We start from the raw sequence: 17,759 nt of genomic DNA, 5'->3' as shown, positions 1-17,759 counted from the left end.
TAGACAGCTTTTCTCTATTTTTTAAGTCTACTGGCTAACTGATATATCTTGGAATTGACTATTCTGGAACAATGTTCCAAGTACATGGAGAGCCTTTTCTGTGTGTGTGTATATATATATATATATATATATATATATATATATATTTTATATTTTATTTCTGCAAATTTTTCTTATAGTTTTGAGTATTAGTTCTATTATTTTCTTCTTCATGTATTCCAATTATACATATACTGGATTATCTTTGTCTATCTTCTATGTTAATGACTTCTTTCTGATTCATTTTACCTTTCATTTATTTCATTTTGCTCTCATGGCTATTGCCATGTCTTTGCTCAATGGTCCTTATTATATTTCCGATTGAATCTGTTCTCTCTTGGGCCCCTTTTAATTTGGTTTTAATTTCAAAGATTCTTTTTTTTTAAATTTATTTTCTAATTTTGGTCACTCTTTTTACTATCTTTCTGTTCTTTGTCCTTTTTTGTTCAGAGATTTTAAATTTCTGATTCAAAAAGTTTTATATTTATAAGTGCATGTTTCAAAATATCTTGAGATTTTATTGCAATTTTTTCATTTTTGTTTTTGTTTGAGAGAGGATAGCAAATTTTCATTTGTTGTATTGCTTTGACTCATTTCTGATTTCTTATAATAACTTTGTATGAATAATGCCTGCCATTTTCTGTTGATCTGGCGTTTTTTTCCTAGACCAGCAATAACTGGTTTCATATAAACATAAATAAAGGATTTGGGTGGATTACTACATTCTTAGTTCATGAGCACCCTCTTCTGTTTCTTTTGTGAAGTACTGATTTTTTAGTGGAGAACGTCATTTTCTGCAGAGAGAGTAGTTGGTGTGTCTTAAGATCTTATGATTCTCTTTTGTTTCTGGAGATGCTTACTTTCTACCTCATGCTTCTCTCCTTTCATAACCAAATTTTCAAGGGCCACTTCATCCATCTACATCATCTCCCTCTTCTTCTTAAGCACTGCCTTCCGAAGACTCCTCCTCTCATTCAGCTTACTTCCAATGCCTTTCTTCCAATTCCCCAAAAGCTGTGTTCTAATCAACCAGGTCTGCTAGCGTTTTCCCACTCAGATGGAAATTTATCTGTCTCAGGGTGATTTTGTCTGTTTTTCCACCCCCAGGCCCCTGGCCCCCTCTTTGTTCTGCCCACTTTGACCTAACTTTCTGATCCAGAATGGGCTTCCAAGCTTGCTCTGCTCTGCTGGGTTGGGGCATTTCTCTCTCTACTTACATATGACTTTTGAAGTTCATAGTATTTTCTTTCTCCTAATTATGTCATAGGTGTGAGTTATGGATGGTTTTATTGCTCTCAGTGGGTATTTATGATTTTTCAGCATAGGTGAAGAGGTTAAAATTTAGATGTCAGCCTTTACACTATATAACGTTTCAATAAATAATTTCAACAGGATGATGATAATAAACAGATAGGTCGATAGTGGGGTTAACATAGATTTATAGAACTTAAGAGGAAACTGGAGATGTATATTTCAAAGTCCTTAGCATACAGTTGCTTCTAAAATCTTACTTGTTAGCCAGAACTTTCTCCAGGGCTCTAGGACTATTAAGGAAAATACTTATTAGCTTCATCACTTTTTGCCATTTTAATGAAGTTTGCAAACTTAAACCAAATATGAGTCTTTTTGAGTCATTAGCAGGCAACATCCTTTTTCTGTCCCATGCCTTCCTGCCACCACTTCTTGTCACCATCTCACATAGATGGCTCTGCCACCATTAAGTTAGCATTGCAAAAGCTCATATCTATATTTGACAGCTTTTTCAAGGTAAAAAAGGGCTCCAACCACCCGAAATATTATTGAGTACACATTTCTTCATGTAACAATATCTGCCAAAAAATCTTGTACATTTCCGACTCAAATTTGGTAATATACCTTAAGGAGTACATTTATTTGCAATTTTTTCCCTGCAATTATGTCTTTTATCAACAACAAGCCCATGAAATCATGGTCAATATTTTTTTTTAATTCCTTATAATACTGTGTTAATGGAATACTCAGGTTGATTCCACGTGATGACATGAATTAAATGTCAGTACTGTAAAGTACAACTCAGCTAGTTCTTTTTTCCACTGGAAAAACAGGAAAGCTTCTATACCCAGAGCCCGCAATTGAAGATCTCCTAGCCTGTATTTCCATGATTTTGACTGGGTTTGTGCTCTTCCGTATAGAGACTCTGAGGAAGATGGAAGAGAGAAGGAACAACACTTTTTAGGTTTTTCAATTTGTTGTTTTGTTTGATTATTTCTTTTGCTGACAGAATGGAATAAAGTTCTCTGGCAAAGAGGAACAAATATGAGCCCTGATACACAGATAAAGCTCTGGAAGGAAACACTCTCAACTCTACCTTCTTGTGGGGGAATGGCACTGTGATCAGCTCATTATTATTATGTGAATTTTATTAAAAATAAGAATGCATTCCAAATTTACTTTTATAATTACAAATGCATTTTTGAATAAAGAAAAAGAGAGACAAAGATACGATAAAGTTTACTAATAAGAAAAATGGCACCTTTTCTATATTTTATTCTTGTACAATATCTTTCTAGTCCTTCTTTTTCTCTTTCATTCTAAAAATGTATTTCTTGTAAAAATTCACACTAAAGACTCTTGTAAAATCTCACACTCCTAAAGACTACTAAAATTCCTAAGGAACACTTGGAAGCAAAAGTTGTATGGCTTTTCCAGGAAAATTTATATTTCCCAATTTCTATACTAAGTATACAGCAAAAATCTAATAAAGATTGGAGGGGAAGATTTTAATGTGAGTATTAGCTATTATCATGTTTTATTCTATACACGATGTCACTTGACCTAGGGAGACTTTATGTTTCTTATGTTCTGTTGTAATGTCATTGCCTCTAAAACACAGTAGCAAGAGCCTCAATTAAAAAAAAAAAAACTGGTCCAAATAAAATAACATAGGGGCTGGGCCTGTGGCCAAGTGGTTAAGTCTGCGTGCCCCACTTCGGCGGCCCAAGGTTTCGCTGATTGGGATCCCGGGCGTGGACATGGCACCGCTCATCAAGCCATGCTGAGGCAGCATCCCACATGGCACAACAAGAAGGACCTGCAACTAGAATATACAACTATGTACTGAGGGGCTTTGGGGAGGAGAAGAAGAAGAAGGAAAAAAAAAAAGATGATTGGCAACAGTTGTTAGCTCAGGTGCCAATCTTTAAAAAAAAATAAATAATAATAATAATATAGGGTTGAAGGAAATGGCGCCCTGTTCTGGTCCCTGTTTCTGTCTCCAGTATCTTAGTACTTTGCATGCTTCCTAAATTGATCTGCCTTCCTGACTTTGGAGAGAATTTTTAGCTGCCCACCAGGATGGACCTCCACACAACCGTATATGAATTAGCATAGCCCGTGCTATGGCTCATACAAGACACTGCCTCCCAGACAAGGAATGCAGCCTGCCCGTACATTTGAACTCCTATTATTGAATCTGTATGTTCTAGAATTTAAGTTGTAGGAATACTTAAACATGAATGTGGTATTTACCTAGTTTTTCAAGTGAGCAGAAGGATAAGCAACAGAAAAAAAAAGTGGTAAAATAGCAAAATTAAAAGTCACTTTCTTAGAAATGTCTTTCAAAAAAATCAACATAATACAAAGGAAGGCCATATATGCAAAAATCCTCCATTTTCTTTAAAAATTCAACATTATCCAAAAGAATTCAGGGTTGCATGTACCTGATTCAATGTTAATAAAATGTGAACAGAAGTCATCTAATCAGTGAGTTGATGAAATAGTTTTTTTCAACGTTTTCATTTTGAAATTATTTTAGATTTCAAAAAATTGCAAAAATAATACAAAATTTTTTCTTGTACCTTTTGCCTAGCTTCCTGTAATGGTAACATCTTTCATAAGTACAATTATTGAAGCAGGAAATGAACATTTACGGAGGCTGTTAACTAATCCACAAACCTTATTTGGATTTCACCAGTTGTCTCACTGATGTCCTTTTTCTGTCCAGAACCCAATCCAGAATCCTACCATGCATTTAGTCTCCATGGTCCCTGTCTCCTCCACTCTGTGACAGTGCTGCGGTCTGTCTTTCTATTTCGTGACCTTGACACTTTTGAAGAGCACTGGCCAGTTATTTTATAGAACGTCCCTCCATTTGAGTTTGCCCAATACAGAAGGGACACAGCTCTCAGCCGTACCGGATTATTCTGTGGGTGGATTCTTGACCAGAGGGCAGCCATTACATTGATGTGTCAGGCCAAGTAACTTGGATCCATTTTGAGGAAAATGAACTGGATTAGTGAATTCTTCAGGGCGGGGGGATGGGATACAGAATTGGGAAACTGAGGTGGCACAGTAGTCATGTCAGTGATTGAGATAAAAAGTAGCGTAGAGTCAAGCATGGGGTAGCCATCCCAGGACATAAGCAAGATGAGCAAGCAGAAGGACCAGCCAGAAGAAGAGAAGGAAGGAGACAGACACAGTGAAATGGACCTGAGAGAAAGAAACAGAGATGAAGGACATAGTTTAAAAGACAAAGTGAGACAGACGACAGGGATCTTTCTGAGATATCTTGAGGGAGGGTGTCCTTACAATGTTCCAGTACTTGGGTCCCACTTCCATAAGAAATTCTGTCCTTTGATCCTACAATTTTCCCAGTTGAGGCTTGAACACTGCTTTTTGCTAGCTGTTGCAGTTTTCTGTGATGAAAATGGACCAAACGGACAAATACAGACATACACACAATGTGGAGAGAGCAAGTGAAAATAGCCTGGTAGGTATGGCAGAATCCAGGCAGAACTGGATACCTGTTTAATCTTTCGATTCTGTTGCAGTTTGACAAAGCTTATGACTGACTACAGATTAATCTAGACATTTACACAGACTTCTGCAGGAGTACCTAATTGCTGAATGTGCTCCATGGCTCCATGGCCTGAAGAAAATCTCAATTAAAACAGTTCTTAGCGCAGCGTTAACCTTGCTGATCTCAAGTGTTTGTTTTCCCCTGTTGCATAGTATATGTTATTCTTTCATCAGTGTGACCTTAATCATCTGTAAATTTGTCAGGTGTTGTTGAATACAATCTTCTAAATAACCCAGGACCCAAGAGCTCCAAGCTTCAAGCTTGCCTCACTAGACAAATAGCACTAAATTGGAAATTCTTTTTCTCATTTGTTACCTTAATTTTAAAAAGAAGCAATTGGTTTTTTAAAAGTAAGACAATCCAAATAGCTCATTTTTCACAGTGAAAGATGATTCTTAACTTTCTTAACTTTTCATCAACTAAATATATGCTGTTAAGATTATGAGAAGCTTATAATCTTAAGAAGTTTCTTTTATGACTCGTCTTTTAATGAGTGAAAAAAACTTGTGGTTTTTTATTGGCATTCTAGCCTAGATCTTCCTTGGCTGCTCAAGAAAATGTCCTTATGGGGCCAGTCCTGTGGCCAAGTGGTTAAGTTCGCCCGCTCCGCTTTGGCGGCCCAGGATTCGGATCCTGGGTGTGGACATGGCACTGCTCATCAGGCCATGATGAGGTGGTGTCCCACATGCCACAACTACAGGGACCCACAACTAGAATATACAACAATGTACTAGGGGGATTTGTGGAGAAAAAAGGAGGAAAAAAGAAAAGAAGAAGATTGGCAACAGTTGTTAGCTCAGGTGCCAAACATTAAAAAAAAAATGTCACTAAGGGGAATACACAGAAATATGTGTGTGCATGTACACATGTCCATAAGTATCCACACACATACACACACACACAAACCTTTTTAAATATTGGTTGTAGATATTTATGCCCATTCTGCCACATTTGCACATTAAGTGATGTATGTAATCTGTTACTGGTTTCTTGTAACATTTATCCATCAATGCCTTGCAAATATTTAAAATGAAATGAATGGCAGCTCTTTGTAACAGAAGGTTAGAGCTACAGTGTATCATTTTGTCCCAAAGTGTGAGTTTAAGGCCCACTAATAGTTTGTCTTAAAGTGTATGCGTTTATAACATATAGTTTTGTTTCAGCATGAATTAATAGTTTATCTTAGAAATGTGAAATAAGCAAGCAAACAAACAAAATATATTGATATCTTATGAAAAGAAAATCAAATTCCCTCTAAGTTCTGATAAATACTTCATGATGGCAAGTGAGAAAGGATAATAAATTCTTCCCAGAATATTTGGTGCTATAGATCTACAATGATAAAGAATCAATGAAATCTGTGCTTCTGGGATACATTGCTTAGAATTAAGAATTTACTCAAAGAAGGGCCAAAGATAAGGAATAAATGATGGAATAGTTTACATTATAAAAGATAATTTGGGGGCCAGCCTGGTGGCGCAGCAGTTAAGTGCACACATTCCGCTTTGGCGGCCCAGGGTTCACCGGTACAGAGCCCGGGTGCGGATATGGCACCACTTGGCAAGCCATACTGTGGTAGGTATCCCATATAGAAAGTAGAGGAAGATGGGGACAGATGTTAGCTCAGGGCCAGACTTCCTCAGCAAAAAGAGGAGGATTAGTAGCAGATGTTAGCTCAGGGCTAGTCTTCCTCAAAAAAAAAAAAAGAAGAAAAAACAAAACAAAAAAAAGATGATTTTAAAACTTTGACCATGAGATGTTTCCATATAACAATACTGTTAAGAATAGGACTAATATCCATAAAATTAACTATATTCGACTTTTACACTATGTTGTTGAATATGGTTACTTTACATATTATTGTATTCACAAGATAATATTAAACCTGTTACAAATTTGAATCCATGTAGTCAGCCATGAATATCTGTATTATCAGTTGCTGTCCTCTGTAGAATCTTTTACTTTAGCTGCTTGTAAAAGGCACCAAATAGATATTTGTCAAATGGATTCTTCTTTTTAATAGACAAATTCTCCAATAGCTTGGGGGATTTGGTGAAAGCCATCTGGATGGTTATTCTCCTTAGTCTAACTTAAGTGTTGTTTATGCTCTGTTAAACACAATGTCTAAATTGATATCTAAAGTGGTTAAGATTGCTGGAGCCAGAGTACAGAGATTTTAAATCCTGGGTGATTGTTAGGATAAAATGAATTGGTGCACGGAAAGTCCATCAGGACCTCAACCATAGTAAATACTCAGTAAAAATTTGCTCTTATTATCATTTTGAAGGAAAAATTTCTTAAGGTACTCACAATCTGGTATTATAAGTTTATTAAGATATAACTAATCTAAGAATTATTAAACAAACTCATAGCCTAGACTTATATTTAAAAAAAGGACTAGAAAAATTTCTTCAGTATTTAAGCTAAGCTCCAATGATAGAAGCCATAAAGAAAACACCAAGGAATTTGCCACATAAAACTTAAAACATCTCTGTGTTAAAGAAAATGTTCAACAAAATTAAATGCAATATATCTGATAAAGGATCAGTATCCTTAATAACTAAACAACTCTTATGAATTGATTTCTTTAAAGGAGAAATGTACAAAAGAAAAAATTTCCCCAGGATGAACAAATGAAAAATGTTCAAACTGACTAGAAACCCAAGAAAGGTAAATTAAAACGACTGTGAGCTGCCATTTTAAAATACATTTAGCTGACTTTTAAAATCATGATATACAGTAGTTTGTCTGCATATCTAAAATTCAAAAGCTCTAAAAACTGCCTTTTGTAAGTCATTTTGCAGGAAAACATAAACTGACATGGACGCCCTGGCAGCAAACCAGCACTAACTGATAAGAAGTGGTCCTGGTTTACGATCTTAGTGGAAATCTTAATTTTGGCCGCATAAATACTCATGTGTTTGATTATAAAGTGCTTCCCCAGACTCCGCTTGGAGTGTTATGGAAGAGACAGCATTTGCATCTGATTAACTTTCTAAAATTAGAAACATTCTGAATTCCAAAAGCTATCTGTATTTAATGTGGTGGGATGGAGAAACAGTTACTCATAAACTCCCAGTGAGATTATAAACGGATGCTCTTCTGTGCGTGGGAAGTTGGCGATCTGGCTATTTATCAAAAGCCGTGAAAGAGTGCCATGCCCTTTAACCCAAAGTCCCCCCTCTGGAGATTCATCATTACCAAACTGCTAGGAAAATGATGAAAGATTTAGGTTTTAGTAAATCCAACGCAGATGACATGTAACAGGTAAAAACTGGAAAGTCCCAAATGCGCAATAATAAAAGACTGGAGCAATTACCTGGGCTCCAGCCACACCACGGACTATGACTGTGCCTCTTAAAAAGGGATGCCGTGCAGTCACACTCTTGCACATCAAAAGATGCCCTGATATTTTGCTAAGTGGAAATATCAGGCTATGAAAATAATATGCACCATATGACCTAATTTCTTTTAAAAAGTTATGTATTTCTTTTAAAAAGTTATACACCATATATATGTGTGTGTGTGTGTGTGTACACATATATATATATATATAAATATTTGAAGGATAGTCACCAAAATGTTAACAGTGGTTGTCTCTGGATGGCAGGTGATTCTAATTTTCTTTTCATAGTTGTGCCTTGTCTACAGAGAACGTGTGTTACTACTATAATAAACTTTTAAATTGAATTTAAATATATTATTTAAAGCATGTCAATATGTCTTACTTAGATTTTGAGTTCTAGGTGTATACAGTTAATATCTATCAAGAAAAATATAATATTCTAAATATATAAAATTATATTTATTATAAATAAAATATAATAATAAAAATATAATATTTATATTTTATAAATAATTATGAAGACTCAGTGTATTTGCAAAACTGTATCACAAAGCAAAATCTGGTTTTCAAACAGCGTGTTTTGCCTAGAGTAGCGTTTATAGTTTTATTGATATTTGAAATGTGTGTGTGTTAAAATTAGCCCTGGAGAATGAGGAATATGAACTGTATTGTCAAGGAAAGAGTGTTTAGAATTTTAGTATTTATAAAAAATATGCCCCGGGGGCTGGCCCCATGGCCTAGCAGTTGAATTCGATGCTCTCCACTTCTGCAGCCTGGGTTCAATCCCCAGGAATGGACCTACACTGCTCGTCAGCATCCATGCTGTGGTGATGACCCACACACAAAATAGAGGGTGATTGGCACAGATGTTAGCTCATGGCAAATCTTACTCAGCAAAAAAAAAAAAAAAAAAAAAGCCCAGAGTGTATATACCGGCAGCATTCAAATCCTGACCCATATGGAGAGAATAGTAGGTTGTCAACTGAGAATTTAAGATGTCTTTGTTTCAGCCATCAGAAGCAACTTGCTATCCTCAGAAATATATTTTGAAAATCTGATCTTTTTCCTGAAACGCTCCTTTTAACAATAGAAATCAATAAGAAAACTGTGGGCACTTTCAGGAGAGTGATTTGCCGTCTGTATTTTCTTGAGCGGTGCTAACGTGATGATGTGCCATCCTGCTGCTTGGCGTGGAATAAACAGCCAGACCCAGCAGTCTATCTGCAGAAAAGAAAGCTCTGTGTTTTAACTGCCAATTTTCAAGCCAATGCTTCTTATAGCTCCTACAATATGCGTCTGAAATTTGGTGCTGACTCTGAATGCTTGATTTTGCTTTGGTAGACTATGTCTGCAACCCATGTATGATTAAATTATATTACTTTTTATTAGAAATTGTGATATCTGTTACCTTTTTACTGAAAGAAATAATTCTTTATTTTTCAGAGCTTCCGTATGGCTGGGAAAAAATCGATGATCCCATATATGGCACTTATTATGTTGAGTAAGTCTCTAAGTTTGATGTCAACTTGTTATTAATATGTTGTGAAGTTGTGTTCGCATTTCATCTATTGAGCATGTGTGGCTAACAGTCCCTTTCTCTCCCTTTCATCTTCCTTTGAAGCTTCCATAAAGACTCTAGGAGCACTAACTAGCCGTTTCTTGACGCTTCAGCTGATAATTTGTCACTGCTTTCCTTTCACTCATGATTCTAAAACACCAATTGGAAAAATGTGTGGCACCCTGTTCTCTAAATGAGCCATAATTAAAGATATCAAAGTAAATGTCCTTCATTTTGCAACCAAAATGTTGAGAGCTGACTAGTTGTACAAAAAAGATGTTCTCTTAAACCAAATTTCGAAGTCAGTTAGATGAAGCAGCCATATTTTCCAGTTGAAGGATGAAATAAAATTTAGATTTTTTAAAATCTTTTAAGACCCCATCTCAAATCAGTAGTATTCTTCCTGTAGATTAGACTTTTATGTTGTCTACTGAAGGATGCGTTGCCTTAACATATCTTAGCATAATGTGTGCTATCCCCTCTATGCATCCTTTTATTCAGAATAAAGCCCCTATTAGGGATTAAATTATATACATATTTTTTCTTGGAAATATCAAGTAATTTTATAATTTTCAAAAGTTAAACAAGTGACTTATTTTTCCAGAACCCCTTTTTCTAACTGAGAAATTTTTAATTCTTATCTATTGTGTCATGTTGTTAATGTCATTTGGGTGAATAAAGCCAAAGAAATGCAGAGGTTGGAAAACTAAAGATATTCACATTATTTATCAAGATCTAACTCTTTTCTCTAATTATATTCTGTTTAGCAGTAATAATCTAGATGGTCAAGGGTTACAGATTAAGGGCATTATTGCTGAATTGTTTTTGTGACAATATTCAGAGTCGCTAAGCTTTGACTAGGTGTTAAGCCCTTCTTCTCACTGGGCAGTTACTGCGGAGTGAGACCTGCGTGCCCCCTGCCTTCCAGCCTCTCCCTCATGGGCACTGGTCTGGAGCACTTTAACCTACCCTCTTCATTTCAAAAACACCCCAATGTTTCCACCACAGTCAGTCATTTCCAGTCAAGGTGAGTTCACCTCATGTGCTACGTGCAATCTCGTAACACAGTATCTGATGCTCTAATGCCATGTGAACGCTCAATAGATGCAAAACATAGGACAAACACATGGAGGTATCACTCATTTCAAAAATAAAGGGAAATCACTTATAAATACTTATAAGCTTCCCCAGTCCCACTACAGTGCTAATCAATTAAAATGAACATATATTTTCATAAGAATGTAGCTGCAGCTCTTGGAGGAATTTATCAACATTAAAGGTTTCCAATAAATGTTAGCTTGTCTTAATTCACTGAAGCTGACTTTACTGTGCCTGAGCCTATTATATCTGAAATTCAAGGTAGTGTCATGTAAGGAGAGAGAACTGAGGTATGTGACATACCAAATCTCATCTTTAATACACTTCCTTACAGAATTAATTGAATAAGAACCTTTTCCTTAGCCAAGATATTGGCAAACTCCATAAAAACCTGGATAGCAAATATTCTGGGGGGGCCATATGGCCTCTGTCATAACTATTCAACCCTCCTGGTTGTAGCTTGAAAGCAACCATAGGCTGAATTTGAATGAAAGGGTGTAGCTATATTCCAACAAAACTTTATTTACAAAAATAGACAACTGGCCAAATTTGGCTTGTAGGACATATTTGCTGACCCTTGCCCTATTCTAACTCTTCAGATAGTTCTTCCTTGTCCTCAGTGCCTTTCAAGCTGACTTCCAATGTGGGAAATAGTGTTTAACGCAAACCTTTCTTCTCTGCCCTAATTGTCCGTCATAGAGTTGAGACAGGCCACATGTCAGAAAGAGATGCTTGCTACCTTCTTGATCCCTGAGGTGTGTGTTCACATAGAGATCTGCTGCTGGTAGACTCCTTGTAGTTAATTATTGAATTGGGCATTAGCTGTAACCCTAAAAGAAAATTGCCATCGTTATCTTTCTGCTTCAAATGGTTGTCTTTTTATTTGTTTTTGCTTAAATTATATTTGTCTCTACATTTCCTGACTTCACTTTTCATGTATCACTGCCATAGTCAGAAAAGTATTCGTTAGTCAGTCATGTCTTAGTTATTTAGATCAGACTAACATATTTAATAGTTTTAGATTTAAAGTGGTTATGAGGGCAAAATACAGGTCATAGTGAGTCAAATAGTTTAACTTGTTCATCATTCAGTTCTACTACTTGTCATGGCTTTTGCCCCATTATGTGATTCTATGAGATATACCAATCCCGATACTTGGGTGTAAGGCTCTATCAGATCAACTGAAAATTGAGACAGATAATTCAAACCTAAAGACAATTTTAAGTAGAATTGATCCCAATATTTCTTAGAAATGTCCTTTGGAAAAAATTCATCAAAATAATTAAAACACTTCTACTTATTCTATATCATGTAAACATTATTTGAAATGAAGGATATCTTGCATCACAACAAAGACAACTTTGTTCATTTTAACTGGAATACACCAATTTCATGGTATGTTTTAACTGTTCAAAAAATATGAATCTCATCTCCATTATACTATTATTTTCCAAAAGTATGTATTGGTTCTGAATAGTAATCTTGTTTGTGGAATCTTTGTGAATACATTTGAGGCATAGTGTTTATTCATCACTTTAAGTTCATAGAGTATTTTTCTTGGAAAGAGGTCCCTTATTTCTTATAGTTGATTACACAGAAAAAAACGGTAAACGTGTAGTTTAAGTTGCTATATCAACTTTTCACTATAGATATCATAAATATAAAATATAGTATGCCTAGATTAAGACACTGTTTCTAATTGTCATGATAATGTTAGAGTCAACATTTCAACAAATCATATATTTTAATTTGTAATATTAGTATTCAGTTAATAGGACAAAGCGAAGGAGTCTTTCCTGTAAATCTGTAGTCAAGAAAATGTTGATTCACTAATTCTATTAACAATGATGAGCAATGGGTTCTCTGTAGAGCTATCATTTGGGTGTTTAATTACACACCATTTACATAATTAGAGGCACTGGTTACAAAATATGAAAAACATTCCACCTTCCCACCCAGTGGCAAAAAAGCCTGTGCAAGGACTAGAAGTCTGACTTAGCGGTCGGTCACTCTCTTCAAATAGACCAACAGCTGGGAGAGAAGTTGCAGTGCGGGCTCTCTGTCATCAGCAGGACGTTGAAATAAGCCTGTGCCTCTGGCACGGTTGCACGAACACTCGTTTTTCTGGCAGCCACAGACAAGCACATAGGCTTTCCAGCAACCAATAGCAGGAAGGTGTTTATACCACTGGAAGCTGAGAAACCTGGATTGAAGAGTTTTGACCACTGTTACTGACTTTACCCTACTGTGCCGTAATTCTGTCCTGTGCAAATTCAGTTTTAAGATTATAGGTTTAATATATTCAGAAGTCAGAAAAATTATCGTCACCATCATCATTATCACATCATCAAAATAGTTAACATTTATCCACTGCTTATTCTGTGCCATGAGCTGGGCTCAGCGCTCAACAGTCATTGCCACATTTATAATCCTTTCTACAGTGAGAAGGAGGGAAATTGTCTTAAGTTTACAGATGGCGAAACTCTGGCCAAACAAGTTCCGTTAACTTACCCACTGTCACTCATTATTGAGAGGAATGGCTGTAATTTGGACCCAGGCACTCTGACTGTAGAGCCCAGACTCCAAACTCTTGCTCAAAATGCAGCCCATAAATTGAGCATTCACATCCGTAATGGTCCAGACAAGCGTGAGACTCATCGCTGGAGAAGAATGAGGAGCCCTAGAGAACCTCTCCTCCCTAGCTGCCTTCTAATATAGCATCACAGGGAGAGTCCAACAACAGGAGGTGGTGTATGCACAGCCCTGTGAGACCGGCTTCTGAGCCACCAGCTCCGTTCCCCATGACTTGAGAGTGGCCCTGGACAGCATGGCCACCAGGACCAAGACTTGCAAGACCTGAAAGAAAAGGAGTCTGGTAGTACGTGGACCTTGACGTAGGGATGTTGGCACTAGTTTGAGCAACAGAGGGAGCCACACCGCTCTGTGTTTTAGAGAACAGTAGGTCCTACTCAACATCTGTCCTGATTCATCTGCAGACAGGGCAGACGGACCACGTTTTCACTCTATGTAGCAGCAGAAACAAGGTAGCCCAATTTCTCCTGACAGATGCCAAATCCATGATAGTACAGCACTTAGCAACGTATTAAGAAGTCCTAAAGTTGCTAACTAGAAATGTAACTGTCACTGTTCATAGAGAAAGGGAAAAATCTTAATGAAAAAAGTACAAAATGTAAAGTTGAACAGCTGTGACTTTTGTACAAATGTGGTTTTTCTCCTCCTCTTTTGTGAAATTATATCTGCTGGGGACATTTTGGTTTCAATGGCAGTGACACAATTTGCTTAACTAGCTAGTCCAGAAGACACAATTTTCTGGAACAGCTTTCATGCAAAGCTGCGTCCTCTGGCACAGAGGGAAAAGCAAACTATATAACTACAGTTAAAATGATGGTGGGATTGACAGATGTGATTTTCGTGTAAAGGTTTTACAAGTTTTTCATGTGATGACACACATCTGCCACTACAAAATGTTACTTGTGTGCAACCCCACAAAGTAGGAAAGATACTGCATAGTATCTTCAATGTAAATTAAATTAAATGTAAAAGGAAAATCACATTCATTTCATGGTTATAATGAGTGTTTGTCATGATGTAGCAAGTTGGAAAGTGGCTAGAGAAGATCTTAACTCAATATCCTATCTTAAGAATGTTTCTCTTCTTCATGCTTAGAGTAGTTTTTTTCCAAGAAAAAACTTCCTAACCTTAGAATTTTTTAAAATTCAGCATGAATGTAAAACATTTCCAATTAGAAATAAACAGAAAACAGTACCCTTTTAAAATCTCACTTGTTCTTCGAGAATTTTTTTCCTATACTGAAAGTTAGTTTTTCAAACTTTCAGGTTTTTTCCTTCAATCTTCAAAAACTAGTAAACTTTTTTTGATGCTATTTAAGCAGCTGTTTAACAGAGAAATCCTTTCCCGAACTTACACGTTTATGTAATAGATGATGCTCACTGAAGTGGCGTTGTTGGTGAAGCCGCTCAGTGACATTCTCTGCTAAGCTGAGCTCTGTCTTGTAAACAGCTTGGTCATATCGATCATTATCGCTTAGTGGCCAAAAGTGTGGGCTGGTGAGCCTCACAGTATGCCAGCCCTGCAGCTTCCCAGTGGGGCGATCTTGAGCAGACAGGTTATAGAGAAAGAGGAGGAGGACAAGAGAAGAGTAGGAGAGAGGAGGGGAGAAGAACTTTTTTGCATACTTACTACATGCCACATATTATTCTAGGTGCTTTACACACACTGGCTCATTTAATCCTCATAAAAAAAAAAAAAAACCTATGAAGTCTGTATTATTATCCCAGCTTTCTAGATAAGGAAACTGAGGAACAGATATTCTTACAAGGACTTAATAATAGAACCAGAATCTGAATCTAGACAGTCTCCTTCCATAGCTGGTGTTTAGCACATTACACAGGTATGTGCTAAGTGCTCAGTGAATGTTTGTTCTTGCTCATCTTGTGCATTCAAGGGAAATTATTTGACTTGTAAGAAACATGTAACTTGGGGTTGGGCCGGTGGTGTAGTGAGTAATTTCATGCGCTCTGCTTCAGCGGCCCAGGGTTTGCAGGTTCAGATCCTGGGTGTGGACCTACACACCGTTCATCAAGCCATGCTGTGGCAGCGTCCCACATACAAAATAGAGGAAGATGGCCACAGATGTTAGCTCAGGCACAATCTTCCTCACCAAAAATAAAAAGAAACATGTAACTTAATCTCGTGGTGAGAGTATGCCACATTGAGTAAAGAATAGCATTTCTTTTGAATTAATGATAATTCCACAAACCCATGTAAAATGATGAAGCATGGACTGCAGAGTATGATATTTCTTTGGCTTCCAAAGGGGTTGAGGTTTCAGGGTAATTCCTAAGGAAGTTATTTTTATCAGAATCATCTACAGTACATGGTATCTTATATGGCTGGGGATTTGTGACAATAATAATAGAAATGATAGTGTTTAAGGCACTATTTTAATTTTTAACCTGCTTTCACATCCATTATCCCAAAGGACAATCACGATATTTACAAAAGAGGAAACCAAATCTCTGAGGAGTTAAGTGAGCTCTCCAAGGGCCTGGGGCTAGTAAGGTTGCTGCTGTCCCATGCCATGTGGAGCCAAGAAAGACCTTTCAATGGTGTAGCTATGTTTTCATATTAATAGAAAATTTTTATACTTTGCAAAGTATTTTCTCTTATTTACTAAAGAAGCATAAGTCACTTAACTTTACTTCACAGTCAAACAAAAGGAACAAGGATATGGAAATCAATGTGGGGTACTCTATCCCTAACTGAACTATAATTAGCTCTTTTTTTGCTAACTGATGACTTTTCACCACTTTCCAGCTGTCCCAGGCCAATTTCGTAGTTTTGGCATCCCTCCTTTCAGCCTGGAGAAAACAAGCCAGTGGTCCTCAGCAAGGACCCTCTCAACCCCATGCACATGCTCTTTCTACTGCATTAGCATTCCTGATGGCCTCTCATTGGTCATTCCTACTTAGCTCCTCTGGACTACTCACTAATATAAATTTCAACCAGGTATTGATGTACTTTCCTAATTCTACCATTCAACCACAGATCAGCAAAAGGCTTATGGTTTCCTTTCACTCTTTAAGCCAGGGTCCTTCAAATTTTTTTTTTCCTTGAGGAAGATTAGTCCTAAGCTAACATCTGCCACCAATCCTCCTCTTTTTTGCTGAGGAAGACTGGCCCTGAGCTAACATCCATGCCCATCTTCCTCTACTTTGTACGTGGGACGCCTACCACAGCATGGCTTGATGAACAGTGCGTAGGTCCACACCTGGGATCCAAACCAGCAAATCCTGGGCCACCAAAGCAGAATGTATGAACTTAACCACTGCCCCACTGGGCTGGCCCCAAAATATTTTTAAACTGTGATCCTTTCAATCAAAATGAAGTCTCATGTCCAATTTCCTTCCTCAGCACTACCATCCAGTCAAGATCTGGATGTATGCCCCTCGGCCGCCCCTTACCTGAGATTACAGATCGTTTTTCATGCTGTGAGACACTTCACCATTGCTGGTTATTCCAATAGATTCAAAACATCTCCTGTAGTCTAGGTCCCTCCCGCTCCCCTGAAGTCTTTTCAACTGAAGGAAAGAAAACTCAACTCTGACTTTTATTAGCAACTTTTATTAGCAGCTGTTCAATCTCACAAATTACCTTATTTAACAAATTTTCTGGTTCCGAATAAAGGATGTTTTGGGCACCCAGTCTAAATTGGTTTAATAGCAGAAGGACTTTACAAACAACAATGAATTATTCGCCTTGACGTCAGAGTTACATATAAATATTTTTAAAAAAAAAAACAATTTTTGCAATTCTAATAAATTATTTTGTCTTGAACTGAATAATAAAAGACAAGGGAAATATTACTCCAGCATCAACTTTTCTTTGAGAATATATTTGTGAGTAAAGATAAATGTAAACACTGGCTTTTTTTGTTTGTGTTTGAACATTTTTCATGAATCTAACAAAGTAAAGATGGCTCCTGTTTAGGTGCTTCTGGAGAGGTTAACACAAGCAAACAGCACAACATCTCCCCCAGCTTCAAAAGCCGTGGAACTGAGGGGTGGAGGCAGCATGTGAGCTACAGCTCCCTGAACCTGGGACATCGACATCCCAGGGAGAGAGGGCAGGAGTGGTCAGAATCAGAAATGCTGTGCTGTGTGCTCCCAAAGAAGGACGCTGCTCCCTCCCTTCCTCTCCATCTCTTTTACAGGACCACATGACCTTGAAAACGACCTTGTAAAGGCCAGGAGGATGTGTCCTCTGCCCTTGGGGAACTGTTGCTGGGGGGGGGGGGGGCGCAGACAACCTTTTGATGGATGTGAGCTTATGGGCAGTGT

The 17,759-nt window shown here is 37.2% G+C and overlaps 1 protein-coding gene across 6 annotated transcripts in view; it reads left to right on the top strand.

Moving 5' to 3' along the window:
• MAGI2 (membrane associated guanylate kinase, WW and PDZ domain containing 2) overlaps window positions 1-17,759 on the top strand; it is a 1,256,398-nt gene that overhangs the window by 932,350 nt on the left and 306,289 nt on the right. For all 6 annotated transcript variants that reach the window (XM_070506114.1, XM_070506099.1, XM_044769320.2 and 3 more), the window contains exon 7: window positions 9,666-9,723. In XM_070506114.1, the coding sequence (XP_070362215.1) occupies window positions 9,666-9,723 (58 nt within the window). The remainder of the gene's footprint in view (window positions 1-9,665; window positions 9,724-17,759) is intronic.

This window comes from Equus asinus, chromosome 1 (genome assembly GCF_041296235.1).
Source record: "Equus asinus isolate D_3611 breed Donkey chromosome 1, EquAss-T2T_v2, whole genome shotgun sequence".
NCBI lineage: Eukaryota > Metazoa > Chordata > Mammalia > Perissodactyla > Equidae > Equus > Equus asinus.
The sequence above is the reverse complement of the archived record's forward strand: the minus strand, read 5'-3'. Positions and strand labels throughout refer to the sequence as shown.